The following is a 21587-nucleotide window of genomic DNA, read 5'->3' as shown; positions in this document are numbered from 1 at the left end:
TACATAAAGATGATGTATATCAGCTTCACTGTTTTATTTGTTGAGACCCCTTTCACATTATTATATTGGCAACAGGAAAAATGAATAATGATGAACTACGTTTTGAATAATATAAACTTACTTTAGGACTACTTTAAACAAGTTATAAATGAATATACATACATACATAAAATCACGCCTCTTTCCCGGAGGGGTAGGCAGAGACTACCTCTTTCCACTTGCCACGATCTCTGCATACTTCTTTCGCTTCGTCCACATTCATAACTCTCTTCATACAAGCTCGGCGGTTTCGGGTACTTTTGACCTGACCCTTTACCTAAATAAATTCAATAAATGAATACCTTAATACCTTTTCAATAAATGAATATATGCGGAAAAATACATAGATTGAGTTATCATCGAAGTAATGCTAGACTTGTGTTACGAGATAATAACTCAACAATACTATATACTGTAATAAATAGTATACTTATATAGATACAAATCAGTCTAGTCAGTCTAGTCTAATCTGCATTCATCCTTGAGGGCTTCAATGATGCCCAAAATAACAATTCCACGAGGACGAAGTCGCGGGCACAGCTAGTATATAATAAAAGTAATAAAAATTGAAGATAGAAAGCAGTGATGATATGAAATAATACTTTTAAAAACGTATTTTTCAAATCTGAACACTACCTAGTACTTAGATACCTATCACTACTGCCATCTAGTTACTTAAATCATCAATTGAACTACAAATACCACTGTGAAGATGTCGAGAGTGGAGACAACTCAGACTGTAAACATACTGTGAAGTGTAAATACTGTTGTTTGTTATGATATTATCTTACTTTAATGGTTCTTTATTTTAACTTCAAAAATTAACAAACTCAAGTTTGGAAACATGACAGTAAGTAGTTATAAATAAGTAAATTTTTATGTTTACTTGTTAAATTAAACAAAGATTATCTTATATTTTGTGACAACAAGATCTTTCTAAGTATAACCTCAAAAATTTATGAGAAGAAACGAGAGTTCAATCCATAATTCGAAAACGATACTGGTTTAACTAATGCAACTTGCAATGTTATGTACTTGCCATATAGTATTTAAATATCCTACATATTCAATAAAGAAAACCCCGCTTCGGGTTATTCTTAAAGAAAACATCTTGAAAAACGTAAGATACTACCTAATTAGGAAGCGCTCTTAAACAAATACTACACATCCACTTATTTATTATTTTGAACTACTTTCGAGGACCTGTGGTTTAATTTTTAATTTATTCATTCTTAAGGCATTTTAACCTTCTCTTTCTCTTTATCTTAGATAAAAAGAGATGGGAGATAAAACTTGGTAGGTAAGTATGACATATCAATTGATTGTTAACAGTCCCACAGAGTCGTAATACGAATATTTTGGTATCCATTCCTGTTAAGTACTTAATATAGAGTTTTAATATACATAACTACATATATATAAAACCGATAGCCGCCTTTAACCGACTTCTTTGAAGTGTGTTTATAAATAAACACTTGATACGGATGAATGACGGGAAAGAGATATAGGCACTTATCAAAAGTTATCAGACACCGATACCTTTGAAAAGTCCTAAGTAAAATCGAAATAGGTAGAAATGAAGAAAAAGTTTTCGATTATATTCTAAGTCACAATAAACCTTAAAAATATTGATATATTTGCTCTTGTTATTTATTTAAATTTAATATTTGAATCGACATCAATCGTTGATTAGTTAATATTCTCCGTGGTATTCAGTCTGTAATTACACATTAAAATAAAATAGTTTGCAATAATTTCGTTCCTCTTCAAAAAAATACTATATTCGTTCTTATATAGAAGTTCGCGTAAAACGAGTACAGTTAGGTACTAAAAATAACTGTTCTGTAAAATAACTTCCCGCGAAAACTTTCAAAACGAACGAGTACCTGTACAATGTTTGGAGTGGTGACGTCACTAATATGAGCACGCCAAAATGGCTCTCTCAAATCTTATTCTTTTAAAAATGATAATAATGAAAACAATTATTCAGATATTTAGGTTACTTTATAATTTTGGGCAATATTTTTGACCGATTACATATTAACTTATTCATTACTTTAAATGCCTAAAATGCGATTTTCTATTAATGTCCAAAATTTCAGCATTTTCTATTTAAATGTTAAGGGTACTATGGTTCTTTATGGGTACCGGTTTTCATCATGTTCCTGGCGGGTGCGAGCGGCTCTCCATCTGAAACGAATACCTTTTGAAGAGAGGCAGGTAGACATCGTGAAGAATCTCAGCCACCTCACCGAGGAATATAAACTCATCAACCCTGCACAGAAGGTGCCGACTTTAATCATTGGTTAGTAATTACATATATATTTATTTTAATTGCATTATCGATTCATTTATCGCTACCGCAGAACTAGTTTATTAGTACTTACTGCTTTAAATGCTGTATTTAGTTTTGAAAGCAAAAGTTTTATTGTCATTCAGGAAGTACGGTATGTCGAGAGAGAGAAATATATAAATACCGAAAGTATGTATGTTGAAACGCAAACGGAGTAAAGAAAAATGGTTCATAGGCAAATAAACATGTCCCATGTTCATAAAGACAATCATAGGGGATTAAGGATCCTCTGTCGTTGCCATACAGTCAAACAATATCAATAAAAAAACCATTAAGAGGGTCATATCGTCAGGCACTATAGGGACTTCGTGAAAATGATATCTATGTGACTTTTTCACTTCTTATAAATCGTGATTGTAGGCGAACCCGACGCTTTACTAATAGGAGGCAAACTGGGCAAACGCCAAGAGAAACTGATGATGTAGTATGAACATTTTTATGTAAGGAGCATTGTAGATATCTACGACTATCTCGCATCCTCCATATTGATGACAAAAGAATTTAATGCCTTAAAAATGGGACTCTAAACCTGGATAGACATAACGGCACTATAACAATAAAAGTGGAAACGAGATGATATGTAGGTGTGAGTACCTACTCGTAATAACACCAAGTTTTAGCTTGGGCAAGTCGTTTGCATGTAATGGCTTTCTTTGCCAAACGATCGATCTTAATTAACGCTGACCCTGGAGTTATCTTCATTAAGGCAGGTGCCATACCTACTGCCTCAATAGGCTTAAAATATTACTATAAGGGTTATCTCAAAACATATTTATATTGTATTGATAAATAGAATAAAATAATTTTTTAAGTTTACTGTATTATTATTTATTATATACAAATAATACCAACAGCAAACAGAAGTTAACTATAATATGCTTTTTGTATCATCGGTAACTACATGGACATATTATATTTCAAGCAACCAAACATTTTATTAAAGCTTTGGGCCGTGGGTTGATTGACTATAAATATTGAACCCCTATGATTTAAAACGATTTCCCATGAGCCAAAGAATTGACTTCCTTTCCAAAAGATTTCCAATATAATATTATTAAATTTGGCACCATAAAATGATATTTTCTTTAGATATCGCGAACGACGAAACAAATGATACAGGCATATGCTATTACAGCCCTCATAAATGTTCACACGTGGATAAAAGCATCCAATATATGACAATATCCGGTCGATTTATCAACGAATAAGTTATATGATTCCAACTTTTGTACAGATTTTCGTATACTTACTTTCTGAATAAATATTACCTACATAAATTATAAAGATAGTAGGTATTTGATATTGTTTTATTGTTAAACCATGGATAACTAAGACATTATAATTAATAAAGGTTTACAATTATTACTCATGAATTTTGAATGCATTTTGCAAACTCATCTACATATATGTTTTGGCTTTATCAATGTCTTGTCAATCGGTACTTACTCTTTTGACATACAACAAATTTTACTTATTAAATTGAGCAGTGTGTACGAAATTGAAGTGTAAAACTAATGCCTTTAGAAATTTTAGTATGATCTAAATAATTTTATTAGGGTAGTATCCTTGTTGATTGAAATTAATGAAGGAGGGCCGCGCTGTTGGCGTCCCATCTAAACGGATCATTATCTCGGAATTCTTAACAAAATCATTCCATTACGGCTATAATGGATACTCGTTTCCATTCTGTAGATAACGGAATATCTTCGCGAAGTGAGTGCTAACGTTTATTCGAAAATCCATTTAGTAAGTTCTTTGTCGAGTAGACATATTTTGAAACGGGCGTTTATAGGCATTTGTATGCTAATAATATAAAGAAGTGAAAATTGGTTATGGAGTTGTTCATCATTATTAGATATGTTTATGAAGGTACCTAATAATGATACAAGTCCAACAATATTAGATTACTAGAAAATATTTATGTAGTACCTACAGTGTTAATAATTAATGAAACCAAATGGAATCAGTTGTATTAAAATTTAAAATGAAGTATCTAGTTACTTTATTAGAAACTCGAGGCATTTTTATATATAATATTATTCCGTTATACTTTTATTTATTTTGATTTAAAAAAAGCTTACACTACTTAATTAAAAAATTTTAATAAGAAATAACCATAAAAAAATTAATTTCCGTCTTGTATTGTAACATACCTAAAGTTCTGAAAAGTGAATAATCTAATCTATTGTAATAAAAGTTGCAATGATTACTGTAAGGTAACCTTTTTCCATTGACGATTACCGTCCACAAATGTCATAACGATGCAGAACACCACTCGCAACATAGTCGGTTCAATCCATTAGGCGACAATGTAAACTAATTTAGGATTTGTGTCGCGCATATTTAGTTCAATAATCGCTGATGTCATTCGACTGACAATAGGCCGCTGCGTCGTCGTCTCCATACAATGGGGCTTATAGAGAATGCCCCGATCAAGTGCACTTGGGCCTCGTTAATTACCATGTCATTATGTACAGTCGGGGGTGATAAAACTGACACTCTGCCCATATAATCCAATAGGGAGTTACGTTTATCTGCCACTGACTTAAAATTAATAAAAAAAAAGTGTGTAGAAGTACATTGATTGATATAAAATAACAAAGCCGACTTAGCCATATCCTAAGAACTAGGCAAAATAGGTATTTCTTAATTTTCACAAAGGCAAACGCAGAGCGCGTCTGGGAATACGCAAAGTCGAGAAAGTACGACAAAGTTTTTAATAGTCCAAACACACACATAAATGCGTTGGATTATTTTTTTCTGAACAGCATGATTGTATTAAAATAATAGATATTTCTTGTCAAAAATAAATATCGGCAAAACTAATCAGCCTTTTACTAAGTTTCACTAGCCATTTACAAAATTTCCTAAATGCACGGTAAGCCGGCCAGTTGCTACAAGATGGTCCTGTACTATCTTTAAACATGTATGAAACTTGCCGTGGTTTAACCACTAATATGAGTTGTTCAGAATTTTCTTCTTTTACTTTGGCACTTAGGTACTTACTTGCTTGCAAATTTTTAAAGATTTCTGTCTACCATTCGTAGAACAGCAGAAACCGGATTCTTTGAGAATTTCTATATCTGAAAGTTTATATTGTCGTACGTCTTCGTACTTGCCTTAGTTCCGGTAACACTCTCACCTCTCTGGAGAAAAAACCAGCTTTCGCCTTTTTACCATGACTCTGGATTGCGCATATCTGATTTTTACACTCCCATATGACCTCAGCAACCTTGCCTTGAAGAATGGAGACCAGCTAAGTAGTATGTAATAAAATATGAAGGTTTTAAAATGAAAATAATGGTTTTTTAACTAACTGAAGTGTAGCAACAACGTGGCCACTTAAAGCATGTAATGATAAAAAAATAAGTAGATTTTGCAAATGATTCGGTCAATGTATTCGTAAATAGCATAATAGCCGGTTCTCCAATAAAGTGACAGACAGATCAAAAAATGAATTGAAATCTATTTGGGTCGATGAATTTTGTGCTCGCGTGGCGATGGCATTACGGATGCAATATACATACATAATAGAACCAACAAATGACGTATTTCGTGCCAACTACTACGTAAATAATTACAAACTTCTTAGTGATATGAAGACATACTGTGTCTACACAATTTTTTTTAAATAATATATTAGATGGATATTAATGTTAGCAGCTTGAGTTTAAGTATTCTTTGTTCGTCCTAAAATTGTGTTCCATATTAAGTGTGTGTAACCAATAAACTATATCATATTACTTTGGAAAATTATTGATTCTCTTAAAATTATGTAATTCTAATTCTTAAAATTATGTAATCTCAATTCTATTATTAGGCCAAATAGCTGAACGTAGCCATTCAGTCTTTTCAAGCCTGTTGGCATTGTCTACCCCGCAAGGGATATAGACGTGACCAAATGTATGTATGTAAATTATGTAATTCTTCTTTCATTTATAGCGAGACTTTTTCTCTGATACTAAAAACTACATATATGTGACTTTCCTACGCCATTGTTCGATTGCTCGTGTGTTTTTGCTAAGTTTTTAATGTTGTCACTGTGTTGAATATTTTTTTACTTTTATCACCATCCTTTGCAGTCGGGTGATAAAAGTTTAGGATGATAGGTAATGGTATGCAATGCCTACCTAGGGTTCCCGGCTTCGATCAGTGGCAAATAATAGTCCAACTGCAGTTCACTTTGTTTATTCTTGAATACACATTTATACGGTAGCACAAGCATAAATAGTTGAAGCATAGGGTTGAAGGAGAATAGAGAAAATTTACAACACACAAGGAAAAGCGAAAGAAAAGAAACAGTTATAAAGCAAACGTAAAAAATGTGGCGCGTAAACCGAGAAAATTCTAGGTGAACAGCGGTGAAGCGCATGCGTGCGTACTTTTTTATTTCGTATGAATTTCGACTGGCGAGCGCGCGACAGCATGTGTATGGTTCCACTGCATTATTTTAATGACGATACGGTAAGAGTGATATCGTATTAAGTAATAAATATATAAATATGTATTTATTTGTGTAACTGTTTTTAATATATTATAAGTGATATCTAGGTCTTGTTTATGAGTTGTATGTGTTAGGTATAATTTATTTAGTTTGTGTATATGTGCCTACATCACCCCCCTCCAGAGACCGTCAAGGGCGATAGAAATCTGGAAAATTCACACGTCGCCCCGAACGGGTGATATAATCTTTTTGGGTATTAGGTGGGAATATATCGGAATGAGGGATAGGGTCTGCTAAGATGAAAGCAGGTTTAAGTCTGTCTATCGAAACTGTCACCTCTTTGTTATTGTAAAAAATTTTAAAATATTTATCTCTTTTACTTATTACTTTGTGTGGCCCTGAGTAGGCAGGTTGAAGCGAACCTCGTACGGTGTCGTCTCTAAGGAAGACATGGGTACTGGTTGCCAATTCCTTATACACAAAGGGTTTTTGTGGCGCCATGTGATGCGAGGTTGGTAAAGGTCGTAGATGTTCAGCGATTTTTCTTATGCGGGCTGTGAATTCTGTAACATCAGTAGTAGTGGGAACGTCAGGTTCGAAGAACTCACCAGGCAGGCGTAACGACTCGCCATAAACCAGTTCAGCTGCCGAGGCCTGCAAATCTTCTTTAAAGGCCGTTCTTACGCCAAGCAGAACCCATGGCAGTGATTCCGTCCAGCTGCCATCAGCATGACAAACTATTGCTGCCTTGAGCTGTCTGTGAAACCGTTCAATCAGACCGTTGCACGCCGGATGGTAGGCTGTCGTTCTTTTATGTTCGAAGCCCGTCATTTTGGATAGGTATCCGAATAAGGCGGATTCAAATTGACGGCCACGGTCAGTAACGATAACCGTCGGGCAGCCAAAACGAGCTATCCAGTTTGATAGAAAAGCTTTGGCAACGGTTTCGGCAGTGATGTCAACTAATGGTATTGCTTCTGGCCATCTTGTAAACCGGTCAATCGCCGTCAGGCAGTACCTATAACCCTGGGATACCGGGAGAGGACCTACCAAATCTATATGGATTTGGGTAAATCTTGCTCGTGGTAGTTTGTACGTACCGAGTGGAGAATTCACATGCCGCGTAACTTTAGCACGTTGGCACGCGATACAGGCTCGTGCCCATTCCCTGCAATCTTTCTTTACGCCTGGCCAGACGAACCTTTCGGAGACTAACTTAGCCGACGCGTTGGGACCAGGGTGGCTCAAAGAATGTAAAGAGTCAAATACTTGCCTGCGTAAGACACCTGTCACGAACGGTCTGGGAGTTGTGGTACTTACGTCGCAGGACAAAGGTAAATCACATCCAGGTACTTTTAACTGTTCAAGACGTAGTGAAGATCCTTCCTCAATAAGTTTAATTAGTTCTGGATCAGAGGCTTGGCATTTGGCTAAATGCTCGAGATTAATCGGTTTGCTCAATTCTTCGACGCGCGAAAGTGTATCTGCAACTACATTATCTTTTCCAGATATGTGGCGAATGTCGGTAGTGAATTGAGCGATGTAATCTAAATGTCTGTACTGCCTAGGGGAACAGTTAGTTTTCCTCTCGTGAAAAGCAAAACTGATCGGCTTATGGTCAGTGTAAATGGTAAAATGCCTAGCCTCAAGCATGTGTTTAAAATATTTAATGGCCTCATAAATGGCTAACAATTCTCTATCATAGGGTGAATACTTTACCTGCGACGGGCTAAGCTTTCTTGAGAAGAAGGCCAATGGCTCCCAAACACCGTCCTTTAACTGCTGGAGAACAGCTCCAAGAGCTTTGTCAGAAGCGTCTGTTACCAAAGCTAGCTTGGCAGAGCAATCTGGATGGGCCAGCAATGCAGCATTGGCAAGTGCTTCCTTGCAGGACTCAAAAGCTGTAAGGGAATCACCTGTTAGGCTTATTGGGTGAGAACCTTTTACAGCTCCCGTCAATAAAGCATTCAAGGGTGCTTGAGTTGATGCAGCCCGAGGCAGGAATCTCCTGTAAAAATTTAGCATACCTAAAAATCTCCTAAGCTGACGGATGTTGGTAGGAATAGGAAAGTCTTTTATTGCCTGAACTTTAGCAACCGTTGGTTTTGTGCCGTGTTCCGAGATATGGTAACCAAGAAAGGTTACCTCAGATGCACCAAGAACACATTTGGATGTATTAATGAGCATACCGTAGTCTTTAAGCTTCTTAAAGATTATACGGAGATGCTCTTCATGCTCGTCATCCGACCTAGAAAAAACGATATAGTCATCCAAATAACAGTACACAAAATCGAGTCCCCGTGTCATTTCGTCAACAAATCTTTGGAAAGTTTGGCCTGCGTTTCGTAGTCCAAATGTCATGAAAGGAAATTCATATAGTCCGAAGGGTGTTGTGATGGCGGTCTTCTGCACATCGTCCGGATTGACAGGTATCTGATTATAGGCTTTTAAAAGATCCAAAGTACTGAAAATTTTGCAGCCTGAAATGCTGTGAGCAAAATCATGGATGTGCCTAATCGGATACCTATCAGGTATGGTACGAGCATTAAGAAGTCGATAGTCTCCGCAAGGTCGCCAACCATTATCTTTTTTGGGGGCCAAGTGTAATGGCGAAGACCACGGACTCTCAGAGGGACGCGCCGTACCATTAGCTAACATAGCTCGAAATTCGTCGCGGGCTATTTTTAATTTGTCAGGGGCCAGACGACGGGGGGAAGAAGAAACTGGAGGACCTGGGGTTGTGCGAATATAGTGAACAGTGTTGTGTGGCGTAGTGTTTTGTATACCGGCTGGTCTGGTAATTTCCGGAAATTCGTTAAGAATTTTATGATAATGAGAATCACCAGTCAAGATTTTGACAGAATAAATATCATTACAATTAGGTACAGTGGCTATAGAAGATATTGAGGTTGTATTATCAATTAATCTCTTATTTCTACAGTCTACAATCAAATTGTAAAAGTTTAAAAAATCTACTCCAATTATTGGCCTTGTAACATCGGCAACAACAAAACGCCAGCTATAATTCCTACGTAAGCCAAAATCTAAATTAAAGTAAATATAACCGTACGTAGAAATGTTAGAACCATTTGCTGCACTTAAATTAAAGTCTGTTTTCGCACGACGATCACGCAGGGCCGATCGAGGAAAGACGCAGAGATCGCTTCCGGTGTCGATCAAAAACTGCAGCCTTGATGTTCGATCGGTGATAAACAGGCGACCAGTGGAAGAAGGAGGGCAATCGTCGGCCACCATTATCGACTGCCCTTGGAGTTTCCCGCTGAGTAATCACAGGGCAAGATGCAACGATTGGCCTTTTCTCCAAATTTTGCGTGATACCAGCATAGCGGGAACTTCTGGTAGTTGGAATGGGACCGCTGCCTTGATCGGGACTTGCTATGGGTGGGACGTCGTGAACTTCGCTCTCTAGACCGTCCGCTCCTTGTTGTCAAGTCCTGAAGTCTTCTTCGGAGATGCGCAACTTCCTTCTTTAATTCTTCAACCTCGGAAATCTGGTTTTGCTGACTCATTGATGCGACCTTTGGCATTGTCGAAGTCAGGTCGTTTACTCGATCCGCCAGGTCTGCAAGATCGTCGGGATGAGCAGTAGCAGGTTGGCTTGCAAGTATGGTTTGGATACTATGTGGAAGACGGCTAATCCATATAGTTTTTAAGAAATCATCTGGCACATCCAGGCCGGCCAATCCCTTCAGATGCCGTAGAAATTGTGAAGGTTTCCGATCGCCGAGCTCTTCATGCATTAAAAGTTGTTTCAGTTTATTTTCGTTTGATGCTGTAAGGCGCTTTATTAATTCTGCTTTTAGTTTCTCGTATCTACCGACTGCTGGTGGGCTAATAATAATGTCTTTCACTTCTCGGGAATACTTGTTATCGAGTTGGCTGATTACATAATTGAATTTCGTAGCGTCACTTGTAATTCCCGAAATCGCAAATTGTCCCTCCACTTGCGCGAACCAAATTTCTGGTTCTTCAGGCCAGAATGGTGGGACTCGCACGGACACCTTATAAATACCACCAGTACGGGACGAATCTTGTCCGTCATTTTTCTCGTCCGACTCGCGTTCCGTGGAAACGCGCTCCTCGCGTGCATCATGAAATCTCTTTTCCATTGTTCCAGACGGGGTCACCAATTTAGGATGATAGGTAATGGTATGCAATGCCTACCTAGGGTTCCCGGCTTCGATCAGTGGCAAATAATAGTCCAACTGCAGTTCACTTTGTTTATTCTTGAATACACATTTATACGGTAGCACAAGCATAAATAGTTGAAGCATAGGGTTGAAGGAGAATAGAGAAAATTTACAACACACAAGGAAAAGCGAAAGAAAAGAAACAGTTATAAAGCAAACGTAAAAAATGTGGCGCGTAAACCGAGAAAATTCTAGGTGAACAGCGGTGAAGCGCATGCGTGCGTACTTTTTTATTTCGTATGAATTTCGACTGGCGAGCGCGCGACAGCATGTGTATGGTTCCACTGCATTATTTTAATGACGATACGGTAAGAGTGATATCGTATTAAGTAATAAATATATAAATATGTATTTATTTGTGTAACTGTTTTTAATATATTATAAGTGATATCTAGGTCTTGTTTATGAGTTGTATGTGTTAGGTATAATTTATTTAGTTTGTGTATATGTGCCTACAAAAGTAACCCTATATGACAATCCAGCACCTACCTACTTCTAATGTAAAAAGTAGGTAATCGAAACTGAAAATTGTTTAATCTGCCCCTGTCAACATCGAACAATACAGATGTGTGTTATTTGCCCTATTTTAAAAAAGCATAAAATTAAAAGCTCGTCTGTTACTCGTCAAACCGCGTTCAAATCCGATCAGTAGTTTTAACGTACCAGACAATTCCAAAAATTGTTTATTTGGTTTCTATTACCCCCTAATTATCTGTTTAAGGATAAACATTTAATGTATAAGCACACGATTTTCAGTGTCTTATTATATTATGTATTGATAATTTTCTAATTATTTATGGATTTTTATTATGGCTTATATATTTTGAGAGAGAATTACATGGAAAATATTTAACTATCTGTTGATTAACATGGTATTTATTTTAATTTATAAATAACTAGAGGCCGCCCGCGACTTCGTCCGCATGGAAACCCTATCAATCCCGCGGGAACTCTGGGATAAAAAGTAGCCTATGTGTTATTCTGGGTCTTCAGCTACCTACCAAATTTCATGGTAATCGGTTCAGTAGTTTTTGCGTGAAAGAGTAACAAACATCCATACATCCATACAAACTTTCGCCTTTATAATAGTAGTAGGATTACGTAGATAATAATTATTTTACTTAGAAACTATTACGTATATACGTGAGAATAAACACGACAGAATAAAATTTTCTAACGATGTTCACATCCAGTCCTCGATGTGTGCACTCGCTACACTGATCAAAGTCTTCGTCCCCTATAACGCATAGTTGCTACATAAATAATAGGTGTATTTACTAGGTATATAACTTGTAGCAAGGCTTGTGAAAATCAATCAGGATAAATGTAGAATCACGCAATCAGAAAACTTCGTCTCAGAAATCTATCAAGTCATAGTCACTTTTCGGACGTACGAGTAGATCATGCATTACAATCTGCTTAAGACGAGATTAAAAAAGAAAATGTTGAGATATTCACACATTGGATTTTAATATTTTAAATTTAAATTTATTTCTCACATTCGCCGTAAAAACCCTTACAAGATTTAATCATAAGAATATTCTAAAAGAATATAAGACAATAAAGAAGATAAATAAATAAATATATTCGGGACAAATTACACAGATTGAGTAAGCCTCGAAGTAAGTTCGAACTTGTGTTACGAGATACTAACTCAACGATAAAAATCCAAGACCCAGGCCTCAGGCAGGCAAGAATCAGTAAGAGTTCTTTTCTCAATGGCCGGGATTTGAAGCCGGGACCTTCGGTGTTCCAGACAAGCGTACTACCGCTGCTATTAATATATATAAGATATTTTTAATTAGTAAGAATATACACATACATTCACAACACACTCATATATATGTATGTACATTACTCGTACACGTCAGATATAAATTCCATTAATATTCATATTTATTTGGTTCATAAAATCATTTGATCAATAAAATATCGATCGCACCTCGGCCATATGCCAATGACTATTATCGAAATGATGTACATTAGTTTGAATACTAACCGATTCTCTTACGGTGAGGGAAAACATAGGTATAGAGGAAACCTGCACATTCAGGCAACTGGATATGTAACTATGATCGATTCAATACTAGTTAAGTCCAAGCCTGGTTTGGTCCAATCCTGGTTTGATTCCCTGCCAGGGACTTTGGAGGTCAGACCCCGGAGTCGCTTGGTGTAAAACCTGACTCACCCAATTCAGGATCTATGGTCGAAGGTATAACCCGGGCTCCTCTCTAGAGTGGTGAGCATGCAACCGGGACTTAAGTGTAAAAAGTTGTTCAAAAGCCTCTCCTTTCACAAATTCACAAAAAACACAACAAATCGAAATAAAAAAGATGTCAACTGCAACTAAACTTTTAGTAGAGTCATTTTGTTGGTCGCTAAGATAGCATTTAAGACCTTTTCCACGAGTGAAACCTTCAACATAACGACCTGCATTAGCCCCTGTTTAAAAGGTCCTTATGAGTTTTAGACGCTGAAGTGTTGGACGTTTAATAGGAATGAATACCCAACATAGTGCAAACTATGAAAGGAAAGACGAATCTAAACTGAAATATAATTTGCTGCGATGCAACTTTTCCTTATTTCTTGAAAATTATTTTGAACTAAAATTCACATTTGTTTGTATTCAAATACGAGTAGACGGCGAAACTTTGGTGGAGTCCATGGCCATACTGCAATATTTGGAAGATACGCGACCGCAGCCGAGCCTGACTCCGGCCAAACCTCTACCTAAAGCGCGCATGCGAGAGATTTGTGAAGTAAGTCTTTAAGTACTTTTTAAGTTGCTAAAGTTAAATTTAAGTACTTTCGTGTCTATGTTAGATGCATTATTCAGGTCGCGTCAAAGTAATGTTTTATGCTAAGAAGATGCTGGCATCTTCTATATTCTATTCTTGTATTCTTCAATCATACTCACTGAATGACTGTTTATTGGGAAAGCATTATTCTATTAGAACCACTCCATAACTTTCCCATTGATGACGTAATAGGCGGCTAAGGGAAAGGCTAATAAACTTAATATTCTTCTTGTAGGTGAAAAGCTAGCAACCTGTTATTATTTTCAAGACTGTTACGCTTTGTCTACCCGGCAAGGGATCTAGACATGTATGTTTTATTTGATTGAACTTAAATATTACTTGACATAAGCGGAATTAATAAGATGAACACTTTTTCGCTCTCTTCCCGTACTATCAAAAGTTCAATTTGTAACAAGTTCATTGCGCGGGTGTCAAATTTTTAATCACCATTTAACAAAAATGGTAAAGGATCAGGTTAGGACTAATGGAGTAGACCTTTGCTTGGCAGTGGGATGAAAATCGTTCAAATTTAAGTAATTGAAGTAGAATTGTTTGATTTCCTGCGATTCATTACACATTATACATCAGTATAATACTCGTAGATACTACCTACGTCGTAAATAAATTATTTTGTTCAACCCATGATAAGAGCTTACAAAAGATGTTCATAATATGATATAGTTCTCATGTTTTGTCACATTCTTCAGCATACAAAATAGAAAATTCTACAAATATTACATGAACTAACAATTCTAGGTATATATTCTGTGTGAGTACCCAAATGGTCTTTGTCCAACTCATTATGTCCGTCTGTGCCTCCTAATGTTATAGATAATAATAATTAATAAAACATAACATTTTTAGATAACAGTCCTCTATTAAGATGTAGGCAAACTTCAATAACAAAATTTAATTACCAATCAGCTATCTAGCGATGGAGTCTAAAACTAAATCATTGATTTAAAAACGAAACAATCAGTTTGTAAATCCAAAAATATTATCACATGTTAATTACTATAACAAACTTAAAAAACAATTCGTGCATATCTTATTCATAATAAAAATAATATAATTACCCTTAATTCTCATAAACATAAAAAGCATATTTTGAAATACAGCGTGTTCTAATAATACTTAAATATAAGAAAAAAATATTTTCTTCAATTTAAATAGGTACTAGATTTTAAGATTCAGTGCAGAAGCATGTATAGATTTCCATTAGGGAACGGTGGACTGACTTTAATATGTACTCAAAATCACTTTACTATACAGAAAATTTAATGCTCCTGTTTATAATTTCGTGTACATAAATAAATAAATAGAAAAGCACAATCTAAACAGAGATAGGTCAATGTCTTTCCGTAGAACGAAAACATGCACATCCTGAGTGTATTGATCATCAAGTCGGCAAATTGAATCCACTAGCACAAATTGGATGAAATATCTCACACAATCCGCGACAATTTGCACTCAACACACGATTGTCGCTTGAACTCGTACGATTTTGACAGTCAATTTGGACTTTGTGATACTAATTGCATTGGTACGTCGGACCAGAAAATATTGGGCGACCCAGTTTCTAATGATCAAGTTAAATTTGGTTATCTAGTTGCAACGCATTTTTTTAATTAGTCAACAATTCAAAGATGTCACAGAATACAATTGAATTGGATCGACGGATCTGTGAATGTTCGGAGATTTTGAAGATACAAAAATATTGGCGTACATGAACAAATAAGTAAACTTTAAATTACGAAGATAGTTCTTTAATAAAAATTATTTCAATTAGGTGAGTAAAATAATAACTAAGTAAGTAAAATAATATTCAGCATATTAAGTACATAAATCTGGGTTTTATATTTTTTTTATATTTGTTATCAATTCTTTATTTAATAATACATAATTATAAATTTTTAATGCGCAAAAATATATGTATAAGATTAAAAATATTGAAATCTTAATACAAATTAAGGATCGCCATTTCCTCGATTATAAAGCTGTAACTGCAAATACTTATCTGAAACGTGACAAAAGATCTTTGCGAAGATACGGGTGGTAATCCCTTGTGTTTGTTTTCGTAGGACACAGGACCCGCATACTATTAACGAGGTAAAAACATAAAGAGATTTCCCATCCAATTTAGAAAACGGAAATCCGTCACTATACTTGAAATGTAGGGGAGACCTGGGTGAGTTGTGACAGAGGAGAGTTGTGACAGCGATGATTTCTGAAAATTCGTGACTGTTAGCCGGACAGCAACAGCGCACAATAGTCTCTCTTGTGACGCGCCATTTGTCGCAGTAAGCACGGGGGCTCATGGCAAGCGGTTGCGAGAGCACGACGACGGCACGAAAAAATATCCAAAAAGTAAGTTTTTTTATAAATACTTTGATTGTGTTTATATCACAACCTATAACACTAACATGGGTTTTCATTATTTTTTTATGGAGCATGTCTATTTAAGTTTCTAAGCATGGTCATGTTTTATTGTGTATGCATCTTGTTTCGAATTTACAAAATAATATTCCGACAGTGTCCTGATTTTTGCCACCTAGGAGAGTTGTGACACGCTGTCACAACTCTCCTAGGTGGCAAAAATACGTCTAGAGCTTGTACTCCTCTTGCTACTGTCTCTAATGTGTTCTCTCCAGAATCAGTTAGGCCGTTAAGTACCAAAAGCTGCACCAAGAAAAAAGAACCAGCCTAATAGACGCAAGATCAAGTCAGCGGTGCTAACCAACACACCTATCAAGAATGAAATTGCTGCTATAGAAGAAAAAAGGAAGTTAAAAGTATGAAAAAGCGTGTTTTGACCGAAAAAGAGAAAAAACCTAAGAAAACCAAGAAAATCAACAAGAAGGTTGAAGGCGATTTAGATGAAGATGCGGAAAATGATTGCTTTTGCTTATGCTGCCTTGAACCTTATGAAAATAGCAGATCAAATGAGAAGTGGGTTCAGTGCCTTGAATGCAAAGGCTAATTTCACGAAGACTGCACTGGAGGCGAGCTGCAATATGTCTGTCATAATTGTTTGTCCGATTAGATTAATAATTTTACCTCCTTATAAAACTATTTATCTCTTATCAATAACATAAAATAATTAATGTTTTTTTTATGTTTAATGTCATTCTAGTTTCTATATTCAAGACAAAAATGATAATTATATTACTTTTAGGCAAAATTATGTGTTTTTTTGTTTATATACCCATAATATTATTTGAATTTATCTAGAAATAAAATTGTCACAACTTACCTCGGTGTTAGGAGAGTTGTGACAAAAGGAGTACCTCCAGTTTTTTCGAAAATGCTCAGAAACCTTCCACTTTTTATTGACTTATGTGATAGTTTTTGAAAGAGTAAGGGTTACGCTATAATATGATATAGAGTTTATAATTGTGCTGTGATTCTCCGACGAGATATACTCCTTAAAGCAAAAATTGTCACAACCTTCCTAGGTCTCCCCTATATAGATATTGCTACGAGTATTTATAGACCACATATTTTTTGCATCAAAAATAGGTCAGGTAAGCAATACAGTACAGGAGAATAACAGTTTGGTATACATCACTGACACACGACGCCCACGAGTCATGCGCCTATAGGGAAAACTTCTTAATATATAACATACATTTGCTAAGGAAAACTTTGCATTAGATACCAACATCAAAGCGCAACTGATAAAAAGAATTTTATTACCTTGATATCACTAACTCATTATATATAATAATTTGCCACACATGCAAAGTCTAGTTCTAGCTATACTTAACTAATAAATATAACATTCAAAATAACTGAGGTAACATATTACCTCACTTATAATGACATGTCTACAAAATTAGATTGTTAGCAAGATTATGTTATGAATGTCAAAATGAAAACACCATTTCTGTATTGCTACATACATACATACATATGGTCACGTCTATATCCCTTGCGGGGTAGACAGAGCCAAAAGTCTTGAAAAGACTGAATGGCCACGTTCAGCTATTTGGCTTAACGATAGAATTGAGATTCAACTAGTGACAGGTTGCTAGCCCATCGCCTAAAATAAATCCCAAGTTTGTAAGCCTATCCCTTAGTCACCTTTTACGACATCCATGGGATAGAGATGGAGTGGTCCTATTCTTTTTTGAATTGGTGCCGGGAACCACACCGCACCTTCTGTATTGCTGCTAGAGTTATTTATTTTTTGTTTGCCTCAGATTATAGTATCCGGGATCCAACCTCTGCAAAACATAGGTTTGCGACAACTCTTTGCCTCCGAGGAGAAGTATCTGCAGAATGGTCGTGACGTCTGTGAACGAGGATTACAGACCTTGGAGACACTATTAAAGAAGACTGCTGGAACCTACTGCGTTGGAGACAAAATTACTATGGCCGATCTTTGCTTAGTGCCTCAGATGTTTAATGCCACGAATAGGTATAGATGGTGCTGATAATAATATGGGTTTCACTTTTTATTGCTTAGATATCTATGTATATGTCTTGAGTTTTGAAACTTAAACCACAAATGACTGAGAATCATAAATACTCGTATATTCCTCACGGAAAAAATAAAACGTATGTGCTTATTCCCTTAGAAATGTAGAAACTAGTATATAATATACATATGTATATAATATTATCAATTTCTGAACAATGAAACCTTTAAGTACTTTTATTAATACTGCATTTTTAAATATTACACAAATACATATTTTTGTTCCAGGTTCAAAGTGAAAGCGGATAAATATCTAATAGTCACGAAGCTTTATCGAAAATTGCTTGAAGAAGAAGTATTTCAAGTTACTCATCCGAAAAACTTATCACCAAAGTAATTTCTTACAAATTGCAGTTCGTTAGACCGCTTTTTGTATTTATAATAGAAAAAAAATTGTTCGCAGCTGGTTGAAGATATGTACATACTTTTGCATAATTATGTGAAGTGGTGTGTTGTTTAACTAATTTGCATTGGTTTGATTATATTGAAATTTGGTAGTATTAACAAATTTAAGTTTCATTAGGCATCAAAATCGGTCCAAATAGTTTCATAAGATAAAAATGTTAATGTATAAATATATTACTGTATTACAGAACTTGCAAAAGATATAATTAATCAGAAAATTAGACCCATGTTTATTAAAACCAACACTATACAATCAGATTTATTTGCCCCCAACTTTACATTTTACCACATAACTACTGTGTATATAATGAAAGTTAGAACTACCTGCAAACGATTAATGTCTTCCAAGTAGTTTAGAACTGATTCATTATCTATTAGTAAGCCAAGGTTGTCCGATATGGGGCAACTGCTTACAGGGGAAATTCTCACGAGGCAAATTAATTTGAATATATTTTGAACGATAGGTTAAGGGATGATAAAATGAGTTTGGGTATCTGAGTTACTATTACAGCTAATTATCAAAAATCTTTCTTTATAAGGTGAATATTAAACGCATATTTTTTTATTTAAAAAAGTCTAAACAACGTTTATAAGTGATTTAGACTGATTTATCATGTTGTACATTTTGTTGTAGCACTAGCTTGAACGCATTCATTCTCTCAACTTTGAATAGATTGTAAAAATCTCTTTTTGTTTGTTTGCTGTTTCCTTTTAATAAAGTTGGAAGAACTGGAAGCATGCATATTTTTATAAAAAATCGAAACATCGAACTATTGCGATTTCTGTGCCTATTTTTTATTTAACTTTGATTTTGTACCATACAAGCCAATTATCTTGAATTCAAACAGAAGTATTATAACTTCTTATAAATATCAGATATTGTCAGATCTAGATCTGGTGACAACTGTCTAGTAAGAAGTACCTATGGGCATGCTCCCCAAATTCACCGAACGCTGGAATTTAGCGGGTTGCGTTCAGGAAGAGTATTACTAACACTTTTATACGATCAGTAATCTACGAACACTAATAAGTATAGAATGTATAAATAGTGGTATATAATAGAAAAAAATATAAAAGTCGCGTCGCGCATTTATTTCAACTTTTGATGTTTATGACGATACGATTTTTATAACATTGTTACTAAAATTTATAAAAATAAAAATTTCTCACCCGTTTCAAATTTTTTATTTTATTTAAATATCCTTATAATTTTTTTAGAAGCGTGATCAAAATGTAAGCGCCTTTGAATAGGAGATGGTCTATTTCGTCTCCTCTCTCTGACCGCCACCTAAAAGCACCAGTCCATCTTACTTTAATTTGTGTTTCCTCTTATTTGTTTGTTCACTTGCATTACAAGCATACCAACTAATAAAATAAGAAAAGCCAACCTGAGAACAAGTGTTTTGCTTTGCTTGAGTACACTTTTTGTCGTAAAAACTTGTGTGATAGCCGCAGGGCGCCTGTTACAAAAATGAGAAATGCAAACGACATTTTGAAATCTTGTTTGCTCGAGAATTCCTGAGATTGGGGACATACCTGGTCTATTTTTGGGTAAGGTTTATTTCCTACTATAATATTGTCATCATACGCAATAGGAAACAGAAAAAGCACTTTTAATTCTTTTTAATACGAATGAATTCCCTTAATATCGTAATAGGAATCCAGTTTTGTAGAAAACATAATAACTAAGTAAACTGCTTATTTCTAGAAAAGTTTTTATAACGTTATCAAGTTTATTTAAATTTCAACATAGCTTCTTATCTTATTGAGTCCAGGATGCAGAGCGGCGCAAAATGAGTTTGTTTAAAGGATTTCATATCTACAGAAACTCTTATCATATTTGCTGGACGGTTATTGCAGATTTCTCGGTTTAATAACGAGGAATTATTTCACACGGTACCGGTATACACCGGTGTACACACGGTATATTTAACTAGTCGGATACATACAAACATAGGCTGAAGCAACAGTCTTGAAAAGACTAAGGATCGGATACCTACTTAAGAATTTATATTTACAAAAGGTACCTACATAATTATGTCACCTCGATAAGGCTCGATATAATCATGATAATATGTTTCAAGCGAGCGATTGAGAAAAACACAGAGAAAAATAAGTTAAGTTTTAAGGAATATAAGGTACACAATAGAAATCAGAATAATGTGCTTTGAAACTGGCTGAAAAATCAATTCAGTAGAAGTAAACTGTAAAAAAATTGTTTTTACAAAAATCGGATTTAAAAACATCCATCCATTCTTTTTTAAATACGAGTACAATACACCCGACACAATCCTTTTTCTACAGGGTAAAGTTGGCTTCTCAAAAAAGAGTAAGAAAATAATACTTTGCTTTTCTTTTCAAAAGAATACAATATTCATTTTTTTTAACTCAGAGAAAAATCATTATGTCTAGAATACGGAGAAGGATATGTATCTTTAAGTTTGACTAGATGGATTTACTGATTAGTCCGCCTTTGTACCTGTGTTTCTTTATGTACTGTTATATACATGCATTACTAATTGCGCCCCCAGACTTCACTCGTGTGATAATTTCAGGCTTAAAAAATACTTTTATGTTATTCCAGGTTATATTCTACCTGTGGACCAATTACATTTTGCATGACAGAGTTAGAAATTCCACCTCACCATCCTCAAAAACTTTCACTTTTAGTTAACATTATTATTATACAGGATTAATATAGTACATTTTTCTTTTGCTATCTACGATTTACCCTGAACATGGTGTGATTAACAGCTCAACAGTCAACAGCTAGCTAAATAAACAACTTTATGTTTACTCATTAGCCTTATGACCTACATTCAAAACAGAACTTTCGACCGCAGGTAGAAACTAGTCA

General features: G+C 35.2%; 1 protein-coding gene across 2 annotated transcripts; it reads left to right on the top strand.

Moving 5' to 3' along the window:
• The first annotated feature begins 752 nt into the window (after window positions 1-752).
• On the top strand, window positions 753-19897 carry LOC106129453 (probable maleylacetoacetate isomerase 1). 2 transcript variants are annotated; one of them, XM_060953893.1, is made up of 6 exons: window positions 754-889; window positions 1309-1339; window positions 2164-2344; window positions 13688-13806; window positions 18048-18265; window positions 18554-19897. In XM_060953893.1, exons 3-6 carry the CDS (start codon window positions 2170-2172, stop codon window positions 18660-18662), a joined length of 621 nt encoding a protein of 206 aa, XP_060809876.1. In that variant the 5' UTR covers window positions 754-889; window positions 1309-1339; window positions 2164-2169; the 3' UTR covers window positions 18663-19897. The 2 variants fall into 2 exon arrangements, with proteins under 2 accessions (XP_013183471.2, XP_060809876.1); XM_013328017.2 differs by lacking the exon at window positions 1309-1339 and having other exon boundaries at window positions 753-889.
• The last annotated feature ends 1690 nt before the right edge of the window (window positions 19898-21587 follow it).

Source organism: Amyelois transitella, chromosome 4 (assembly GCF_032362555.1).
Source record: "Amyelois transitella isolate CPQ chromosome 4, ilAmyTran1.1, whole genome shotgun sequence".
Classification (NCBI taxonomy): Eukaryota; Metazoa; Arthropoda; class Insecta; order Lepidoptera; family Pyralidae; genus Amyelois; species Amyelois transitella.
This window is presented reverse-complemented; position numbering and strand designations above follow the sequence as displayed.

Excerpts from the sequence above, each read along its gene's own strand:
- LOC106129453 (XM_013328017.2), top strand. Across the intron at positions 13,807-18,047 it reads GCATGCGAGAGATTTGTGAA|ATTATAGTATCCGGGATCCA; the intron begins GTAAGTCTTTAA and ends TGTTTGCCTCAG. Across the intron at positions 18,266-18,553 it reads ATGTTTAATGCCACGAATAG|GTTCAAAGTGAAAGCGGATA; the intron begins GTATAGATGGTG and ends TTTTTGTTCCAG.